We start from the raw sequence: 22,238 nt of genomic DNA on the forward strand, positions 1-22,238 counted from the left end.
CCTCATGCTTGCCAAGTTCCAACATTCATAATGTTGACTAACATTCTATGCAAATGACCCCACGTGAGTCTAGTCATCGTCTGTCCTCTGAATCTCTTCCATCGTCTATCCTCTGTTCTCCCTGCATATTCATGTTCTTCCTGCTCAGCAGCACCTCCAGCTCATTCCACGCTCCCTCAGGAATGAGAGTGATACTGGCTGTGAGAATTGCTGAAGAGAATTCCTGAGGGAGGGAGGGCTGAATGAGGGGTTGAGAGACCACTCGCTGAAGAGAATATCAGAGGGAGGGGTGAAAGAGGGAGCTGATTTCTCTTTAAAGAGTCACACAAAGATAACACCTCTCTCATTCTTGAGGGAGGCTTGGATGATGTAGCTGAGCTAAGCCACACTTGTTTGAAGAGAAAGCACCCCCTGTTGTCAGTCATGAGAACATAAATTTGCATAGATGGTGAGTAAACTTCATGACCGGATTGTGGCATGGAGAGGAACAATATAGGGATAGTTGTACTTCTGTATAATAGTTTTTCAATGATAGTGTGGGTTAGTTTAACTGTCACGGGGCAGGAGGATATGGATAATGAATCATTTTTGGTACAAGAGCAATGTGGTACACTAAACTACAAGCATATTAATAATATAGAAAGCAAGGTGCAAAAGTGTCATTCTCAGGTTGTAGTCAAAAGTGTAGTGTAAAGCTGCTGGGCTCCGACGTAAGATTAGTATCAGCCCTCTAACCATGTATTATGTATAGTTTTAGTATAGAGACAAAACACTTAATGTGACAGCACCATCTGTGTCCCATCAACTTACAACCCTTGTCACAGCGGTTTTGGTTGCGCCCAGTTTTAGATGGACCAGCACCCCAACTATCCTTCACTGGAGCACACATCAGCTTGAAGTCTGAAATCATCCGTGAGTTGATTAGTTTCTTTCCTCTTTGTACTTAAGTACCACATTATTCAGTCAAGAACGAGCAGCCCCTTTTTATTATTACCGTAAACCTATAACCAGTGAAGCGTATGGTATAAACGCTGTGAACCTTCATGGTATTGCTTTAAATACCCGGTTATTAAATGGTTTGTGATGTCCCTGGTGGACAAGTGGTTAAAAAACTGAGGCTTGATGAGGCACATGGTGTATATGGGCATGCCTGGCTGCCCGACCTGTGCCCAACCAGACCATAAACCCCCTTGTAAGGATGATAGCTATATCTACCAAGCCTGTGTGGAGCAGCCAAGCATATATGATTATATCAATAGGGTCATAAAGGACCCATGATAAATGACAACCATGGTGTCACACTACAAGACACTAGTTATAGTGAGCAGATGGTACAAAACACCTACAGTGCAACATAAATATGATTCTAACATCCCGGAACCGATGCTGGAGGTGCCAAAAAAGTAAGGGGTCTCTACTAAACATTCGATGGAACTGCCAGCTTATAAATCCCTTCTGGGAGTCAATCGAAGCTGAAATCCCAAAGCTTTTCCCCAAATGCGCCTCCTTTGACTGAGCCAATTATATGTCTGAATCCCACCCCTTCCTCTTGGAGACAAACCATTATGGTTACAGCTGATACTAGCAGCGAAATTCCTCATCCCGTTACATTATAGATCTACCAAAGCTCCATCGCCCTCACAATGGGCGGACAGAACATCCCAGCTCCCAGATTGCAGAGCCGTAACCACCTAAATACCTGCTTTCCCTTCCTGGAAACTTTGAACTCACCCAACCCCTACATTTACTCAGCATTTTGGGCCATAATCCCTTACCTCACCCCACCCTCTCCCTTTTCCCCTCTTTCCCCAGTTTTTGCCCTCACACATTGTTGGTCTTAACCTCTGGGGTTTTTTAAGAATTCCCTCAGAGGTTCCATGATACACTCTATATGCTACATGACACTCTACCGGTACCATTAGGACTTCACTGTTAACTTTGTGTTTATGTTTTTGTGTTTTTTCCATGTTTTTCTGGATGTGGGGGAGATTCATCAGAAGTCAGAAATGTTCTAGTTGCCCATGGCAACCAATCAGAGCTCAGCTTTCATTTTCCCACAGCTTTTTATAAAATTAAAGCTGACATTGGCGACTATAAGGCCTCATTCACACTGCCGTATGGGGGATGTATATATGGCGATGTATATACCATATATACTCGAGTATAAGCCTAGTTTATACCCGAGTAAAAAAAAAATATATCAAAACTCACCTTTCGGGCTTCCACCGCTGCTGGCTGGGCAGGGGGCTGGCTATATCCTGGGGGATATGGGCTGGCAGGCTATATACTGGGGGGCAGGTCCTGGCTATATACTATGGGGCAGGGTCCGGCAGGCTATATAATGGGGAGGCTGTGACCAATGCATTTCCCCACTTTCTCTTAGCCCTGTGGTCTGAGGAGGCTACTGATTGACCAAAACCGGGCCATGACTGTCGGCACTTTGAGCAGACTTGTCAGTGCCAAAGACTGCCCCAAAGTTGGAAGCAGAGGAGGGCAAGAACACTTAAATTTTTTTGTTATCTCTGCCTCAACCATTAGGAAATTCGGCAGTATATCCACCTTATGAGAGCCAAGTATAATGGACCTCTCACATCCTTTACCCAACGTATTTTTCCCGTCTAATCTAGTGTTTTTTTGCCTTTCTCTCCAGCGGTTACGGGCGGTAGTAATTAGACATAGTTTTCCCATCATTACTTGATAGCACCTGAAGTGCTTTCTGTCTGTAAACTATTATTTAGCGGCAATGTGTACGCTTATGTATGCACATATATTTACATGACTTAATATAAAATGTGCATTTTTATTGGACTTCCTCAGAAGTGGAGACAGTGAAGAATATATTGCATCTAAACCTCTCCTAAGAACACGGCTCATTTGAATTCATTGTGGGTCAATATTACAGATTAACCCATTATCCTTTGACCCCAGGAGCGGCTATTAGATTATAAAATATAAGAGAACCGCTGTGCGCTGCAAATTCACTCCATTTACGGAGAAGCCGGGAACTGAGGCATCAAACTTAATCGAGGATCTGTTCCAGAGATCAAGTGTGAACTGGAGATGAAAAGTCTCCTTGTACGTTATTGTAATGATGCATAGTCCCACCACTGCCTGCTAATGTATTCAGGGTGAATACCATATGGATTTGGTCTCTCCACCTATGAAGGTCATGGATTCTTGGCTACTGGGGGAGGTGTAGGTGCGTCCTTCATACTTCCCAATAGACATAAAGATCAAATCTACCTTGGAACTTGATCATGTTGGATATAGGGAATTACAAAAATCATGTAATGGTCGGGATTTGACCATAGATCGTTGCTCCATGGACCATTTATGAAGCTTACTTGCCCAGTGTAGCTTATTCTTTCAGTGAACAGGAGTCCACAAAGGCACTACGACCAAAGGTTGACATAGAAGGGGCCCCTTCCACCTAAGATGCTTTCACGAATTCTGGCCGATAAAGAGAGATCTAAAATGGTCAAACCCCAAGCAGTTCAGCTATTTTCACAGAAATTTTTGTTCACCTAGGGATATTTTAGGGTAGTGATGGGGTTAATAAGAACGCTCTTAGTGGTCTAGGACAGTGAAGGGGATGAGCTGAGAGACACTTGTACGATGGCTACACAGCCCCATTCAGAGTCTACTGTGTGTTCAGACATCCTCGCATCATAATCAGCATGGAAGACGGTGATGAAAAAAATTACCAGCGTCTCAATGGACGCCACTCCATCGAATGGAAGATTGATTGGCCATAATGGATCCCATCATAGCTGACACCTCTGGGGAAGTCAATCGGCCACGAATTGGCCCAACTGCGAATGTCAAAGAACCAACAGGAGCCCATGAGATTATCCAAGTTTCTTGGAAGACCCCTTCAACTTTTTGAATTTGTGCTGCAGTAGCTCTTCTCTAGGATCAGACTGAGCAGGCTAGCCTTTGCTCCCCTTCAGGAGTGTGACTATTAGAGGCAGGGTCCCATAGCAGACTTTTGAATGGGGTCCCCTACCCCCTCGGAAAATATGCACATCCTCCATTCTTTAGTGTGTCAAGTTAGATACTTGGGCCACCAGACAATGCAGGCCCCATAGTGGCCGCTATGGCTGCTACCGCAGTAGTTACGTCCCTGCTCCCCAAGTCCATCTGGGATCCCTAGGAGGCCATGAAATGTTCTTCAGCTGACCAGTTGTCGTTCCTTGGACAGCTTTTGGTCGATACTAACCACTGCATACCAGTAATAGGCCACAACACACCTTCAGCTTTAGAGATGCTCCCCCATATACAGCCCAACCTATGAAAGCTGTCATTGATTGGTTCGAATGTTACGTCTGATTTGTGTATAACTTGTCATGACAATATGATCGTGACAACTACGAGGGGAATAATGTCCCGAGGGGAATGATGACGCCGTGACAGATCTGCTGCTTTATGCCAGTACTTTAGTTATAATTTGTTTGGTAATATTACATTGTTAGATGATTTGTCTGACATTTGAGTTACAATTTTACATAAAGGAGATGTCAGAAACGTTCTTTTTGTGCTTGAAGCAGTTAATAGTGGCTTTGACAACATCTTTCCACCCCCAGTTCTGTCACTTAGTACTACTAGTCATGAAGCCCCCCCCCACCCCTAAATAACCACTCTGCAGAGTCATTCCCCTAATCCACCATTAGGCATTTGACAATGGCATTGTTGTGCCTATTGTTTCTAAATATCTTGGATATTTCAGAGTAATTACATTATTAGTATTTCTGTAAATTTCACAATATTTGTGATAGAATTCATAGCAGCAGAAGATATAACATCATTAGAGTGATTTTTTTTTTTTAATCTTGCATCTGACTGGTGCCAGACGGGCCCAACAGAGATTTAGAGAACCTTCATTCAGCCCAGGCTCTAACCCAAAGGACCAATGGAAGACATTCTGATTCGGAGGCTATTCGGGTCTTTTTCACAGGATGGGATGTGGGACTGTAGAGTGAATTTATCTGTTGTGTCCAAGGAGCCCCAGTCTGATGCTACATCTGATGATCCAGAAAATGGAACACAGAACTGTGATATAGGCTGGGAATACACATGATCCACAGTGGGTATTCAAAAGTAATCCTACAGCAGAAACTAGCCAAAAATGGACTTTTACTACTCCAAGATTTGTCTGTGACTGAGGGAAGAAATTCTTCCTTTTCATTGAAAAGCTTGGATTCCACCAGTTATAATTCCAGATTTTTAACACAGCATGACAATGAGATCTGTATAAAGCTCCTCCACAATGATGTCACCGTAAATAGTTGGGGGTTAGCCTCAACATTTATGATACGTATGTCCCCACCCAAAGAGGGGAAATTTGGAAAATACATTCCTAAATGTATTTGCTTAAAAAACAACAGCAGAATTTGTGTGATTTTTTTTTTCTTTAATTTGAGATCAGGAATGTTTTCTTACCCTAAGACTGGATCCGCATGGCACTGCAGGGGAATAGAACAATTGTTAAATTCCCAGAGGTCTAGTTACCATCTGCACTTTGTCTTCCGTTTTGCAGTATCCATTTTTTTTTTTTTAACGGATTGTAATTCAGACCGATATCTGGATGGATATAGCTGTCACTTTTTTTAACAGATACCTTTTAAAACGGATGGGTTTAAATAAAAAGGATAATTTGCTTTTCCGTTAGTTTCTGTTTCTCATTATTTTATAGCTATCCGTTTACTTAATTCCAACCATCCGCTCAAAAATCTTTAGGTCTGAAGGAAGATGTTAACACGGATACTAATGGACACCATTGCAAGTCTATTGAAATCGATGGGAAAAAAACGTATGCAAAACTGCCCGAACACAGATGGAAACTGGCCCCAACAGGTAGTCAAAAACTCTAAAGGGGATGGTTCAGCAAAATGTGTTTTAATGAATAAACTACTGTGTAACATTCAGCGTTCGGCATTACACCCCTATGGAGAGCGGTCACCACCAGTTCGCTCATCTTCCATGGCTTTGTAGTGCAGACAAGACTTGTTTTGTTGGATCATCCGGTGTCTCCCGCCTTGGAATGACACATTCAGTGTTTGCTCCATGAAGCTTTGTACATCCCGGGGCGTGATGTGCAATGGTTCTCTTTATATATTCTACAAGTCAGAGAGAAAATGTGCAATTATGTGTGAAGAAAGAGACCGGAAGGAAGGATTGAATAATGGGAGATGCACTGCTGCGTGTACAGATTTATGCGAGGGAGTTCTCCTATAAAACATCTACATTTTACTATCCATATTTATAGGTAATGTCTAGCATAATGTGTGTATGCAGACTCCTCTGTTGGGTTTGGCTGTAAAAACAATACAGTAAACTGTGATACATAAAGCAACAAAAACTCAATGGGGGGAAGTTATCATTACAATTTGTCTTGACTTGGTCGTCTATGTTCAATTCCGTTGAATTCATCAAGTGAGTCTATGGATGTTGTTGTATTTGGCTCTTTTGTTTTTGGTTTGTCAAAAAATATTCTTTTTTTGGCACACATGTCCCCCAATTGGTCTTGATAAATTTGGGAGTGGTTTTTGTGCTTTTTGTACAACAGGGAGTGACTGCAGTCATAGGTGCAGATTTATCAAGCTGTCTGAAAGTCAGAATATTTCTAGTTGCCCATGGCAACCAATCACAGCTCAGCTTATATTTTACCAGAGCTCATGAATATTTCAAAGGGAAGCTGTGTTTGGTTACCATGGGCAACTAGAAATATTCTGACTTTCAGACAGCTTGATAAATCTGCCCCATTGTGCGCCAAAACAAGCGCCTAAACAAATTGCAAATCATGAATTTAGTTGAATATTGTGAAAACTATGCAAATATTGAATTTGGCACAAGCAGGGTCAATTTTAAAGTGACTTTGCACTGTCCTATGTTCATTTGGTGCTATGGAAAGTCGTAAAAATTGCATAACTTCTGGAACACCAAAGATGTATCTAGAGATGAGCGGACTTGACGTTCTTGTTCAGGTTCCACCACGAGATCCAAACATATTGCTAGATTCGTCCCCAAACAGTCTGGCTAGTCGTAGACTTGGCTAGTTTCTTGGGCCGTCAATTAGCCCCGAACAGCCAATCCGGCAACATGTTCAGGATGAGCAGGTCTGCTTATCTCTAACCTTAATTATTAGAGGCGTTTTCCAAGAACTCTGGAAAACCCCTTGGGATCTAGGGCAGGTAAGTGATTTAGCATGGTCCAAGGAGTTCACTGCTTAGCTGAAGCGGGTCTTGTGACCCACCCACCCAGTTACCGGTGCAGAAGACCAGAAGATACATTGTGACACAGGAGGGTAGTGGAAAAACACTTGCCAAGAATTCCTGGAAAACTACCTTAATAGATGTTCAACCTAACAACATCCCTACGTATCGTAGCTCATCCCTATAGTTGTGGCAGGTTTTGGGGATTAGGTAGAAACACAGAGTTCATGTCGGAGAGGAATAGTCACTTCCATAAGGGCAAATTATTTTTACATACATTGTCACGTTATGTGTACAGACATCTTGTTCAAGGCCCTTGGTGACTGAATCCCAGCCATGGGTGCCATAATAAAAACATAGGGAATGGTGAGAGGGACTCTGGAGGAGTTCACTGATAGATCTAAGGTAGGGATGAGCAGATCCATTCAGCTTCGATGACAGCCAAATTTTAGTTTAAGTTCACAAAAACGCACCAAGTATTAACCCCTTAAAGGAAGGCCCTATACATCCCGCTGCCTAAGACATCGGGACACACCCGAAAATCCAATACTGATCAAAAAGTGCTGAATATAAGAAAGACCAATATATGACCAATCCACAAACCTCTTTAAAAAGGCAAATTTTCTCTTCTACGTGCGAAAACTAAACTCGACAACACACTAAGCTTATCCATCCTTTACAATGATACAAGCAGATGTCTTAATTGCATCATTTGCAGATGACATTGATGATAACTTCTCACTGCCGTACACTTTATTTCCATCACAATTTTGCTGCCTGCTGTGCCGAATATTACCTGTTCCCTCAGCTTTGAAAATATGATGTGCTGCATTTACGGATGAGTCCCTTAGGAGGCGATGGTGCTGGGGTACGCGGTGATGCCTGCAGTCATTGCTTTCTGATGAGCGCTGCCTTTACTTGTAGTTTATGCTTCCGCTCCCAGTGCATTTCTAGTCGCTGCTGGTTATTATTTACAGTTTGATCTGTCGTTCCTGCAAGGTATACACAGCTTTGCTTGTAGTTTCTGCTAAGTATTTAGGGCTTTTCTATGTAATCTTTGCTAGGAGTGCAGGGCTTTGACTGTAGAGCTTCTTAAATCTACAGAACGGTGACTGACATCTTGAAGTCTTCAGAGCTTGTTTTTTTTTTTTTAGTTTTTTCGTATAGCGAGTGTCTGGAGTGTTGTATATTATCTCTACTAGACGCGTCGTGTTTGCTGTGGATGTCATTGAAAAACAATAGAATAATGTTCGGAGTCGTTTTTGCATTGCGTATGAGGCCTTGTCATCACAAATTCTCCCAGAAAAAAAAAAAAGTCATTACATGAGTAACAATGAGCAAAACGCTAATGGATAGTAATATGCATTCAAGTAGATTAATAGCACTCAGTGTCAGGCAGCTGCTGGAAAGGTGATATATTTAGGTACGGTTGAGGAGCGTGAAAGGATCAACTAATGGGGAAAAGGTTAAATCTTCTGTAATTTACCTTGAATTATTCCAGGATTCAGCTGCTGCCTGATAAAGAAATATTAAATATTACGAATAATAATAATTATATATATATATATATAAAACTTAAAGCAAAAGTCCTCCAATTTGTAGTAATGTGGGAAATTGATAAGGGGCATGGAGGGTCTCAGTTATGAGGAAAGATTAAAACAACTAGATTTATTTAGTCAGGAAAAGAGACAACTATGAGGGGACATGATTAATTTATATAAATATATGAATGGTCCATACAAAAAATATGGTGGTAAGTTGTTTCAGGTTAAATCAAATTAAAAGACAAGGGGGCACTGTCTCCACCTGGAGAAAACAAGGTTTAATCACCAGAGGCGACAGGGCGTCTTTGCTATGAGAACTGTCAATCTGTGGAATAGCCTGCCTCAGGCGCTGGTCACAGCAGGGACAGCAGAGAGCTTCAAGGAGGGTCTAGATGCCTTTTTACACCTAAATAACATTGATGGTTATGTTATATAGATTTGTTTCCAATAAATCTCCTCCTCATCCAATCCCTACCCTTCCTTGGTTGAACTTGATGGAAAATTGTCTTTTTTTAACCGTATAAATTATGATACTATGAATTGCATGTGTGCTGGCCTATAATAGAAGCTACATCCCCCTGCCGCAGCAGATACTTCAGGAGGCTTAGACCTCTAGATGTATCTGTCAGGTAACTGCGCTCTGCTTGGTCTAGTTTTACGAAGAAACCTGCAAACATTCAGTGGTAAATGTTTGCAAGCTTTATCAAGTGCGCAGGAACACCCCATGGCGGCCCACCCTGAAACACTCTGAAAACAGAACTACTGTGTTCTCGTCTTATCGGGACCAGTTATCTCTGAATGCATCTTAGCGACTACATAGGACGTGCGGCTGTGTTAATGACATTAACATGTTAACAGAGTTGGCGGCTCATCAAAGTGTGATAAATAGGAATTTACAGGCAGGCTAAAAACAACATCTGCTCTAAAACCAAGATAAAAAGCCTTTTTATTTCCTGTTTCATTTTCATAAACGAAATGGAACTCCGCCATTAATTACTCGCAATCTTTAATAAACACTATCACATTACACTTGGCTGCCTCGGGCGGCAGGAGCCCATTTTAGCCTGGTAGACTTTCGTTTAACCTGTTTTCATGATAAATTTATGAATTGAGATCATTTGGAGAAGCTGGAACTTGGAGAGTTTGGCTTGGGAGGTTTTCTTCATGTTGATGAAGATCAGTACTTTGCAAGGGATGTTTAGTTAACTTTTGGAAGTGATTTTTTGGGAAAAACATTCCATTGTCCTATTAAAGACAAGGTCTACTATGGAACACTAGAGACGTGCCAATACTAATGTGAACAAAAAACCGTATTAGATCACGCCACACGTGACGTACAGTACGCTTCACCGGCAGAGAGAATGTGGATTGGGATTTCTGGAGAATAGCTTGCTAAACAGTAGCAGGCAGACTAAGCTAGATGGAATTGCATGTGCACCACTGACAGCACACAAAAGGATTTTGTGCTGTGACTTTCACTTTCACTTTTGAAAAAAAAAAAATAAAATCTGCAGACTGTGCCTAATTCAATCAAACCCCCCAATAAATTGTCCCACGTAGCTGTTTGAAATGGATATATGTGTCACTAAGAGCCAAAAATAACGTTCGGAAGTCTCCTTGCAAATTCGTCACAATATGGTATGATCCGAGAAGCGCGGGCAGTGGCTAGTATATTCCAGGGTCACCTGATCTGGCCAGCCAACCACTGCTATCATCGTGTAAGTGTACCATGTGATGCTGGGTGAACTGCAGAGTCTCCTGGCTTGTGATTGGCTCTGTTTCTGGCCGACAAAAATCAAAACGGCGCAAGATGCCATTTTCTCAAGCGGGCTAAATACTCGTCCGAGCAACGAGCAGTTACGAGTACGCTAATGCTCGAACGAGCATCAAGCTCAGACGAGTATGTTCTCTCATCTCTAGTGCTAATATAAAATACAGGAAGTGCTAATACTTTGCACCCTACAGGTGTTGAAGGTTTGAACAACTACAGGGTGGTGCTACTATGATCCGTTTGAGATGGTGCTACTACTACAGGTGTTGAAACTTTGAAACACTAGAGGTGGTGTTACTATGAACCATTAGAGGTGGTGTGTTACTATGAACCATAGGAGGTGTTGTGTTACTACCAACCGTTTGAGGTGGTACTACAATGAGCTGTTAGAGGTGGTGTGTTACTATGAACTGTTAGATGTAGTGTGTTACTATGAACCATTAGAGGTGGTGTGTTACTATGAACAGTTAGAGGTGGTGTTACTATGAACCATTAGAGGTGGTGTGTTACTATGAACAGTTAGAGGTGGTGTTACTATGAACCATTAGAGGTGGTGTGTTACTATGAACCATTAGAGGTGGTGTGTTACTATGAACCATTAGAGGTGGTGTGTTACTATGAACCTTTAGATGTAGTGTGTTACTATGAAATGTTAGAGTTGTTACTACAATGAACTGTTAGAGGTGGTGTTACTATGAACCTCTAGAGGTGGTGCTACTCTGAACCACTACTATTAACCTCTAGAGGTGGTGCTACTCTGAACCACTACTATTAACCTCTAGAGGTGGTGGCTGCTACTCTGAACCACTACTATTAACCACTAGAGGTTGCGCTACTATAAACACTGGTAAATACTTGTATTATTTGCTGTTTTAGCCAACTTTTTTCATGTGGATGCCCAGCTTGAAGATACTACTGAAGTCATATACATAGTCTATGGCTTTGACTCCCAAGGTCATTATTGGTAATTGATACTAAGCATTTTTTTTAGGTCAAGAATGAGGTCTAAACTGATACTCAATATACGGATGATGGGTCTTATACATTAAGTACCACGTTGCAGTATATCTAGGAAGATGATTAGGAAGCTGATCTCTAATGGTGAAAGTGCTGCAGCTTTAATGCAGCTTTGTGTTTAAATGACCCTCCTATTTGTGGAACAGGGGTGTAACTTAAGGGGGTGCAGAGGGTGCGGTTGAAACCGGGCCCAAGTGGTTTAGGGGGCCCATAACTTTCCCATATGAGAAGACTAGTATTACAAACCATAAATTATAGTCGGGGGCCTGGCACTGACTTTGCACTGGGGCCCATCAGCTTCTAGTTACATCAGTGTTCTGGAGTTTGGTCTTTTTGTACCTGTGTGTCTTACTATACAACCTCTGCACAATGATCTGCTCTGTGTATGAGGATAGAAGTTTACTATAACTTTAGCAGGTCTTTCTCTATTCTGAAAACTGATATCACCGTAATATTAAGGTGATTTATGACTTTTGTTTTATGATCAGCAGGGGTGTAACCTCTACGGATCCCAATAATAGAGGGGCGGCAGTGCCAAGGGCTGTGCAAAGAACTGAAGATAGCCCCATTCAAAGGGAATAGGCCTTGCTAAAGTTCTCTGCACAGTCGGGTGGTCCAGACCTTATAGCCGAGGATTTAGCGGAAAAAATATCCTATAATTTGATGTGACACTAAGCGATCCCGTTTTGGGCAGTTTCTATCCGTAACCATCGTGGTGTATATTCAGAAAAGGAAACAAGACAATTTTAAGATGCAATTTTCTAGCCCGGTAAAGATTAAGTATATTCTGATAATCTGAAATTTTGGCGTCTATAATGAAATTGAGGAAATCAGGTAATTGGAATCGGCGGGAGCTGAATGAGTAATCTAAATTCCGTAAATAAATCTGTTTCTATTTGAATTATGCAAATGACGCTTAGAAAGTTATTCACTGCAATATACCAATTAAGAACAGATATTTCAAGGCGCATTCACGTTCTATGCAAAGCGATGACAAGTCTCTGCCATGTGGACGCTCGGCAGCAGAGTATCTGCAGCGTAATCTGAGGATGTATCAGTGAAAGGGGCTCAGCGCTGCCAGAATTACACTTATTCCATGGACAGTGATTAATGATCCTACTAATATACATCTGGACAGGGACATGTAGGACTGGCAGTGAGATTGTTTCTTAAGTTATATCTATTTGTAAAGAGTTTGCTTGGAGATACTAAACCGTTCCCTGGTCCCGGCTCCAGATTTTCGGGCCAGGTTAAAAAACAAACACATACCCCTACCTAAAGATGAGTCTGTGTTGGACCCATGACTGGTTCTCTCGGTGCTTGCACAATGCTTTAAAGGACCACAAATTTACTGGTGGTAGACTTTCCCCACTGTCATGCTCGTTACCTTTTTTTTATCCTTGGCTAGGTCCGTTTGGCAATGAAATCCACTTTGCAAAAATATGGTAATGAGCTGGAGGTGCTCCGGCCTACATCAACTGGGCACTTTTTGGCTCCGGTCACTAATCAATTATGCACACCCCCGTAGTAACAATTCATAGTCTATCCATCCCGCAAGAGCTGCTGAAGTCATTCGGCTTTCTGCAAGGTTTGTGCATGCGCACTAACATTTTCCTTGCGCAGTCGGCTGGAGACCAGTGCGGCTGCACGAAGAAACCCAGCTAGTCTCCAGCCGGCTGCACAAGGAAATTGTTACTGCGCATGCGCAAGACTTGCAGAAAGCTGAGTGACGTCAGCAGCTGTGAATTGTTATTACAGGGGTGTGCATAATTGCATGTGGACACGGGCATGTGGCCACAAAAGCCACTTAATGAATAAAATGTAGGTTACTCATAATTTTGGGAGAAGCACTTCCTTCACACCTGCCTTTCCGATCCTTCACAAATATTCATCAGGAGATTATCAGGGTTTCAGATAAATATGCAGACATATGTGTATCAGGGAACGGGCACAGGATCAGGGTACAAGCTCTTGAACCGGGGTCATAGTAATGTTTCAAGGTTCCGGATCAGGCAGAACACAAGGCATAGGGTTTTGGATCAGGTTGGGGTTCAGCAGGATAGAAGGATTCCAGGTCAGACAAGATACAGACATCATGGTCTTTTCAGTTTTATAACTTGACCCATTGTAGTTTCTTGATGATGTCTTAGGTTAATATGGAATATGTATGTGCTCCGCCATGTACGCACTCCAGAAGCTTCTGTATGACACTGACCCTCCAGTGGAGCCGTATACGTTACGATTGTTGAGGGATCCTTCTTATATGTATAACTTCTAGAATAAGATTTGGAAACTATTTTGGTAATTATTGCTCCTCGGTGAAATATCTCGATACAACTTGAGTAATGGATTAATAATGATCTATATATAATTTGTTTATTAGAACCAATCAGAATACTTGTTTTAACTTTCAAACAAGTCCAACTTTGATTTTTAGCAGCCTGATTAGTTCTTATGAGATTAAGCTCCGTTTTGTTTGACTCCAGCCTTCATTTTGCCTTGAATCTCTAAAACTATTGATAGTATTGGCAGCACACCACATGTTTATCCAATATCGAAAAGAAAAACGGCACTCACCGAAATCAAATGCAGGAACACTTTTTTGAAGGGAAAGTATCAGAGCAGGGGTGATTGTCTACTTGTGTCAAGCTTGGACGCGGACCCCGCAGCGAAACTTGTTTTGTGCTGGTTTACATGTGCAGCTGTTGCTACCGGACTTGGATATTGCTGTTTGCCTGTGACCAGGTAGTGCCGGTCGTTCTGCCTCTACGGCCCCTCACCACATCTTTATACCTGCGTGAGGTGAGCTATAGAGTTGCTCCCATACCTCCTCATCCGGAAGTAATATATCAGGTTATTTTTTTGGTAAATGGGTTCTTTCATTGGGTGCTGATGTTAAGATCAGAACCTGCTTGAGAGCAGGTGACTGCGCCTCTGATACTGCCCCCCCCCCCTTCTTTTTGCAGGTGGTGCCGCCTGAGGCAAGAGGCTCAACTTGCCTCAGTGGATGGTATGCACCTTCCTGCAACCAACCATAGATCCTACTTCAAGGGATCCCACATTGAAAACAAATAATAGAAAGCTTTTTCATGGAATATAGATGGCTACTGCTCCGAAATGTCTCTGATCAATCATGCATGGCATACGTGGATGTATCAGTCCATATCAATCTATAGCAACTGTTGTGGTGCTCAATTTTCAGAAAACCATAACGATAATCCCAAAGTAGAAAGGCACCTGGATATCTTCCTTTATTCTTCCTGTATAAAATAAAGTAACTAAGTAACATTTTGACTTCAAAGACTCTTTGAGGGCCAACAAATATGCAAGAAGCCTCCACTTCCAGAATTACCTGACTCGATGCCCCCAAGTAATTTTAAGACCAGAGCATACAACAGGTTAGAACAAATGTCGGAAAATGTATCGCAGGATTCGTTTGCCTAGGTTTGGTAGAATATCAAGAAAATATGATATGGACCTTGATAGCTACCTGTCAGAAGATGAGTGGAGTAGCATGCAGGCTGAGATCAGAAGGTCCCCGTAACACAAGCATCCTGACACATGATGTAGGAGATCACAACTATGTGCTCAACAAGTCAATTACTATATCGTCTCCGACAGGGCTAGACGGGAGCTCAGCATCAGGCCGTGCATTTAAAGCATACCGCCGCAAGGTAGCGGAGACAGGAGAATGTTATTATACATTTTCCCATTTCCCCTTCATAATATGAAAAACAATATAATGTGTCAAATTCTGTACAACTCAAGATCATAATATAAATGCAAGATATTGAGTACCTCTGGAAGCTGCTTCGTCGATGCCTTGTTTTCCATGCAGGTGAGCACCTGACTCATACAGACCCAAATGTAGATTTCCTACATTTCCAAAAGTAAATGTACTTTGGGTAGTGAAAGTATTCAGACCACTTTAACTTTTTCACTCTTTGTTTCATTGTAGCCAATTAGTAAGATAAAAAAAATCCCTTTTAGCTCATTAATGTACATTCTGCTCCCCCCATCTTAAAAAAAACAAAACAGCTAGGTTGTTTCATTAAACAAGAAAAACTGAAATATCACATGGTCATAAGTATTCAGACGCACAACATTCCAATAACAGCCATGAGCAACGATCTAATAAATATCGCATTTAAAGGGAACAGTGACATCTTCTCACTGTAAACCATGCATGTATCTGACCACATGAAGTCACAGGAGCCTCCATGAACTTCTACTCCTCTCCATCCTCCATATAGGCTGCTGTGATTTCATGTAATCACATACATGGTGTACAGTTTGCTATTCCTGGAAGGCTAAAGGACCTGTGATGTTGTCACTGGTCACATGTCATGAATGTAACACAAGGCACGGTGTAAAAAGATTGACACAATATTTCCCATCTGTACATAGAGCTTTATATGTCTGTGGTTGAATATTAGCAGACAGTCCCTCAGTACAAGGAGGCAGAGCAGGGATTTGAAGAGACACAGAGCTGTCAGTCAGAATAATGGGGCGTGGTTCACTGCCGGCCTGAGAGAGAGAAGAGTCACAAACACCAGACATGAGTCACTAAAGCTAATTTGCATATCAGACAGATGTCTGTACCCTAAGAACAATATTTTTACTCTGCCAGAAAAAAATCGGTGTGACCTCTGGCTGCACCAATTCTCAGGAATGCACTTCCTCAGACAATCAAGTGAATTTCTAATATCCACACTTTCATACGCAATACGGTTGCATTGAACAGTGTACAATATCACCCCTATTTCCAGTTTGATTTCTCCAGGCTGATAACCAGGCCAATGTTCATGCTCTGCAGCGGGCTGCTTAGTTGACAAAAGTCAGAAGCCTCTCCTAGCTGGGATTTTGTGTACACCTGGTCCTATGTGAGCGCTGGACTTTTGCACCAATCAGTTTCCGTGGCGATGTCCAGTCAATAAATTCCTCATAGACCAGTATACAGGTTCCTATTATACAAGTCTTCTGGCTTTGGTGATCTGTATACTCTCTGTGCTTTTACTGTGTTTCTGACTGTTTGCTTGTACCTTTGACTATTCTATTACCTTACGATTTTGTACCTTGCCACCATCTTTGGTTGTGACGTCATTTGCCTGACCTTGCTATTTGTCTCTCTCTTGTTTCTTTATCTTAATGTTCTGTGCGTGAACTCAGGGTATGGACCGTCGCCTGCGATTTATTGCAGGGTGTGTAAATAGACAGAGACAGAGGATGTGGATGGCGCAGGACTTGAACTTCCCTATCTTGATAGCAAGTTTACAAACAGGACCCCATGCTCCTACTATTGCAACTGTTTAAAGAGATCCCGGTAGCCAATGTTTTATCCTCCTACAGCGCCACCACAGGAGAAATAGAGAATTGCGCTGTGAATATAAAATGAATCCGAGACACTTTAAAAGCAGCTCAGTATACAATGCAATGTATTGTAATAAAGAATACTTTAGGTATTGTATACTTTCATACATATAATTCAGTAGGATATAAATAACCTGTATTCATTTATTTTTGCAAAGGGCCTTTACTTTCTACGAGAAGAATGGAAAGAAAAAAAAAAATACTTTGGAGTCAACAGTAATTTTGTGAAAACATCAAATGAACTTTAAGGCAAAAAAAATAAAACATTTTAAAAAAACTTGTCTTGAGAAAGAATAGAAGAAATTGCTCAGCGGGGTCCTAATTTACACATTGTGTGCTAAAGGTGGATTAAGACAGGGCAGCAGTGAAAGAAGCATTCAGCAGACAATGGGGAGCGGGAAAGGAACAATCTCAGATGTTTCTTTTCCCAGAGACTTTGAGAACACAAAAGCGTCTTTTAGAAGGTGAATGGATTCTGTGAGTGCTGAGTGGGTAGAAAGATGGGGAGGAATTCAAATGATTCCTTACCCCCAAAGAGGCAGCCTGCACCTTCAGAGAGCACTTAACAACCTTGAATAAAGTCAGTGCCTCCTGTATTTCGGGTTACCGGTCGGGATGTGCTCCAGTGGAGATACCAGTGATATATCAGTAAAGAAAACTGAGGCACTGCGTGGAATCATGGATACATGCCATGTGGTCTGTCCAGCCCAAAAAGTGATTTGGGGGGGGGGGGGGGAGCAGACCACTGATATGCAATCATGGAAAGCCCCTTTAAGCTAGCTGCAAAAATGGTGAGATAGACCAAACCTAACCAGTATTATCATGTGGCCTCCCCAGTGTTTACCTTTTAAAGGGCACCTGCCAATTAAATGAACCCACTTCATTAAATACTTCATTAAAAACTATGATTAAAAAACACATTGCCCTTATCCCTATGCTTTACATGGCTGCAATGTTTAAAAATCAGTTTGTAAACTTATCTGCAGCTCAGCTGATGTAAAACCAATCACAGTAATGGGGTCTGATATATGTAGTGTTCACGGCACTGCCCTCGTCCTTTTTCCTGATTGACAGGTCTCACTGCTACGACATACTGCTGTGTGGAACATTGAGAGAGAGCTCTGTTACATAATAGGCCACTTCATGTCATGTGACCAGGTGATGTCATCTCAGGTCCTGTTATATTTGAAACATCTACTCCATGTATGTGTTTGATCACATGACATCACAGCAGCCTCCATGGAGGAAAGGGAGGTGAAGAACTCAATGGAGGCTGCTGTGATTTCATGTCATCAGATAAATACATAGGGTAGACATTACAATGTAACTGGGTGAAGGACCTTTGATGATATTACCCTGGTCACATGACATGCTGAGAAGAGGCATCGGACATGGGGAGGAGTAGCTGGGAGGGGCCGGACGAGCAGGACACGCCCCTTTGATGCCTGGTAATATAATATAAATTTGATTTATGGGGATGTGAGGGAAGCAATTTTTAGCTAAAAGAAGGAAGTCAGTTAGTTAATTCGGCTCTATGGGAACCTGTCACTTGGTGTATTTGTGAAAATGGGGTGACAGGTTCCCCTTAACCTCTGTATGGGGACTTAAAATTGGAAAAACAAAAGTAACACGATGCATGTCCGTGCGCTGCTTTGGGATCAGAACAGAAATAATTACAGGAGAGCTGAGCCGAATGACAGAGAATAAACAATGGTCTATTCAGAATAAATGGCCGGAATCAAACTCTCCCGATATTATAAAGTAATAAAACTTACTATTTACAATGGTAGAATCTATTAGGAGCTGTGTACTTGATAACATTGTGGCCGGATAATTAATTCCACTACTCAATCGAATGTAAAGCAGACTTTATGGGAGAATAATCGAAAACACTTCTAATGTCACTCAAGACAAGGGACAAACATGCGGCGTGTGCAGCACACCAAGGATAATGTATGGCCTAGAACACAACGTACCTTGATGGAAGAGAGAGCGACTGAGTACACGTGTAGTGGCTGGGATAAACACAATGCTATTAGAGTCTTGTAATAAGACTAATATTGTACTTAGAAGCCGTATAATATACACGCTCAGTCAGAACTGGAATAAATATGTTCAGAATCGGGGAAAAGGAAAAAAAGGAACACAGATTATCTCCACAAAAAGGGTTGAGCATGGGAGAGTGAGTAGGCTCCCAAATACATAAGATGGCCACCTGTCCTATCCAAATTGAATGAATATTTAATGTGTATGTTCCACTGTAGGAAACCCTGGATGTGAGAGTCTGATGTATGACCAAGGGATGAAATGTCTCTCTTCTGCTTCACCCTTTCCCCTCTCACAGCATCCAGTCTCAGACATAATGAGGGAATAATACTGCAGCTTCTTCTCCCGCCTTTGCTTTTTCCACTGTCTACTCCATGACGATCTATGAACTACTGACGCTGTCTGGACAGGAGGCAGTGAGAGTAAAAAAAGGAGGGCAGGGTCAGTAAGTGACCTGGAGTTATGTGTCACACTGATAGATGGGTGAAGGAGCAGTTCAAATTTAGTTCAGCATTCAGGTTTGGCTAAGGGCAGCACAGTGGCTCAGTGGTTAGCACTGAAGCTTAGCAGCGCTGGGGATCTGGGTTTAAGTTGTAGGGTCAACACCTGCAAAGAGTTTGTAAATTTTCTCTCCGTGTTTGCATGGGTTCCTCTGGTTTCCTCCCACACTCCAAAACCTACTGGTAGGTTGATTAGATTGTGAGCCCCATTGGGGACAGGGACTGATGAAGCTCTGTGAAGCTATATAAATAAAGAAATTATTAATTATAGCCATAGCTAGTTGTTAGGGTTGTCCATTACTGTTCGACCACCAATCTGGCAATATGTCTGGGCCGAACAACGAATGTTGGGTCTGCTCATCTCTATCCATAACAGAAGATGCTGGGTGGTGTTTCACTTCAAAAGGACAATTCTCTGGGCGAAAGAGAACTGCCCTAGGTGCACTGTGTCCCCAGTCTGTATACATAATAAAAAATGTTTTTAAAACTTTTTAGGGGACCAAAAAAAGCTATGGTCTCAATATCTGGATAACATGCCATACAGCTTTATTAGTTGAGGGGCCATGGTGTTGCAGACATTTAGTGAAGAACAGTTTTACATTCCAGGATTGTGGCTTCTTCAATGTCACTGAGGATGTGTCCTCACACTGCTGTGCTCTTTTCTTTTTGCTTTGAGCTGGTCCACAGCCCATCCCCTCTCCTAGTGACTGTTTGCTACAGTTGTCAGGGCTGCCGAGAAGTTTAAATGTCAAAGTGCACAGCAGTGTGAGGATTTCCCCTATTTCATTTTAAGAAAATACAATGCTGGAATATAAATCCATTTGCTACTTACAACATCATAAGGAATGCTTACACAGCTCTCCAGAGCCCATACATAACATTGGCTGTTGTCCTGGACAGTGAAGACTTTTGAAAGATTTCCCTTTAAATCACCTATAAAAGAGCATTTCTCCCAAATAAATTTCAGCTTGTCTTCTTGTGAAAATGAAAATCTCTATATCTTAATAAGATCGTGCCTTTCTCTTCCTACAGAATGATCCCATCTTCAAGCAAGTCATTTTTCCTGAGTGACCTGGTGTCCTCCCGCATCTACGACTTGTGTGTCCTGGCTGTTTACGACGATGGGATAACCGCACTTACTGCGACCAGAGTGATCGGATGTGTACAGTTTACCACGGAGCAGGAATATAAGCAATGCAGATCGCTCCACGCCCAGTTTCTTGGTGGAACCATGATCATCATCATCGGTGGCATCATAGTGGCCTCCGTCCTAGTCTTCATCTTCATTTTGTTAATGAAATATAAAGTCTATAATAATCACCCAAAATCGAAGCCGACTAAGGTCACCAACGTGTGCTCCCAAACAAATGGTAGCCAGAGCGGGACAATGGGACGCTCATCTTCTAAGCTCAACGAGAGGAGAGACAGTATTATGCAGGACATCTCAGGAACGTCCATCAAAAGCAAAACCATAGTTGACCTCACCCCAGACGGTGAAAAAGTGACTGTACCTGATACTACCTTTATAACAAATGATGTCCTGTCTCACTAGCAGAACACTATAGACCTATACCACAAATGTATGCACCTCTTATAAAGGACAATCCACCGAGAACATTGGGACATTGTGGTATCGCGAAGAACATTTTCATGCAAGGAGTCGTGTCGACGGCTTCGCACCTATTGTCTATTTTTAAGATCAGATGGTTACAACAAAAAAAAAAAAGCTATTTTTTTAATCTGTAAAAAGGGTTCTTGCATTCTTAACTATTTTTGGTTCAATATTATTAAATATAAAGTGTGTGACTAAACCCGGGCTAACGTGAAATACTTGGTTTCCACAAATGGCACAAATGTGAAGGAAGCATAATAAATGTTTTTTTTTTTTTGTTCTTTTACATTTCGATTATTTTATATCAACACTCATCAAATCTCTTGTCTTAATGATCCAGGTAGTCAGTCCCCCAAACCCATCGGTAGGTACACGGGTGACTGTCCTTATAAAGAGGTTTTCTGGGCATACAATAGTGTCACCAGTTTTATCAAATTGGTAAGTTCCAATTTTCAGCACCCACACAGACCCAACTGATAAGCAGGGAATGAAACTGGAAGTAAATAGCTCCATTTTCTGTTTAGTGGCTGAACTGTGTCATTGCGGTTTCAATCTAAAGGAATATCGAGCTGATCTGCAATAACCAGGTCTGACCATTACATACAGAATGGAGCTGCCTCCTTCCTGTTTTATGAGAAAGGATCTATTCTCGTGATTGATGTGGGTGTCAGCAGTTGGACCACCACAATCAGATTTTTATTGTTATTGTGGAGAACCATACTAGGCAGAATGCACATGAATGTGTACTCGCCCGGACCAGCATTTGATCGGGTGCAGGAGAGATGAGTGGTGAGCGCTCCCACCCTCCCCTCTCCATAGAAAGCCGAGCGACCACCCTGTGACGAGACACAGAGCGCTCCCTGCACCTTGACCGCAAAATTAGCGGCCAGATCACGACCCCACATAACGGTCGTGTGATGAGGCCTAACTCTGTACAACTCGGTCTCTGGAATTATACCGAAATGTCTTCATTCACTGACAGCAAACACATTTTAAAAATGGTAAAGAATAAAACACAGTGGCCACTGGAGTGAATAGTAGCAGAGCATATGGTTGCTACATTTGCAACTAAAAAAAATACACAGGGGGGTTAAAAATACTTAAAAATACCAGCCACACACATAAAAATATGAGCCAGCTGGAAACTCTAGCCATATCTGCCATTTT

General features: G+C 42.0%; 1 protein-coding gene across 3 annotated transcripts in view; it reads left to right on the forward strand.

The window, feature by feature from the left end:
- Positions 1 to 21,329, forward strand: part of LOC140076915 (leucine-rich repeat and fibronectin type III domain-containing protein 1-like protein) — a 337,193-nt gene extending 315,864 nt beyond the window's left edge. For all 3 annotated transcript variants that reach the window (XM_072123711.1, XM_072123712.1, XM_072123710.1), the window contains one exon: positions 20,492 to 21,329. In XM_072123711.1, the coding sequence (XP_071979812.1) occupies positions 20,492 to 21,011 (520 nt within the window). In that variant the 3' untranslated portion in view covers positions 21,012 to 21,329. The remainder of the gene's footprint in view (positions 1 to 20,491) is intronic.
- Positions 21,330 to 22,238: the final 909 nt, after the last annotated feature.

This window comes from Engystomops pustulosus, chromosome 9, assembly GCF_040894005.1.
Source record: "Engystomops pustulosus chromosome 9, aEngPut4.maternal, whole genome shotgun sequence".
In the NCBI taxonomy this organism is placed as follows: domain Eukaryota; kingdom Metazoa; phylum Chordata; class Amphibia; order Anura; family Leptodactylidae; genus Engystomops; species Engystomops pustulosus.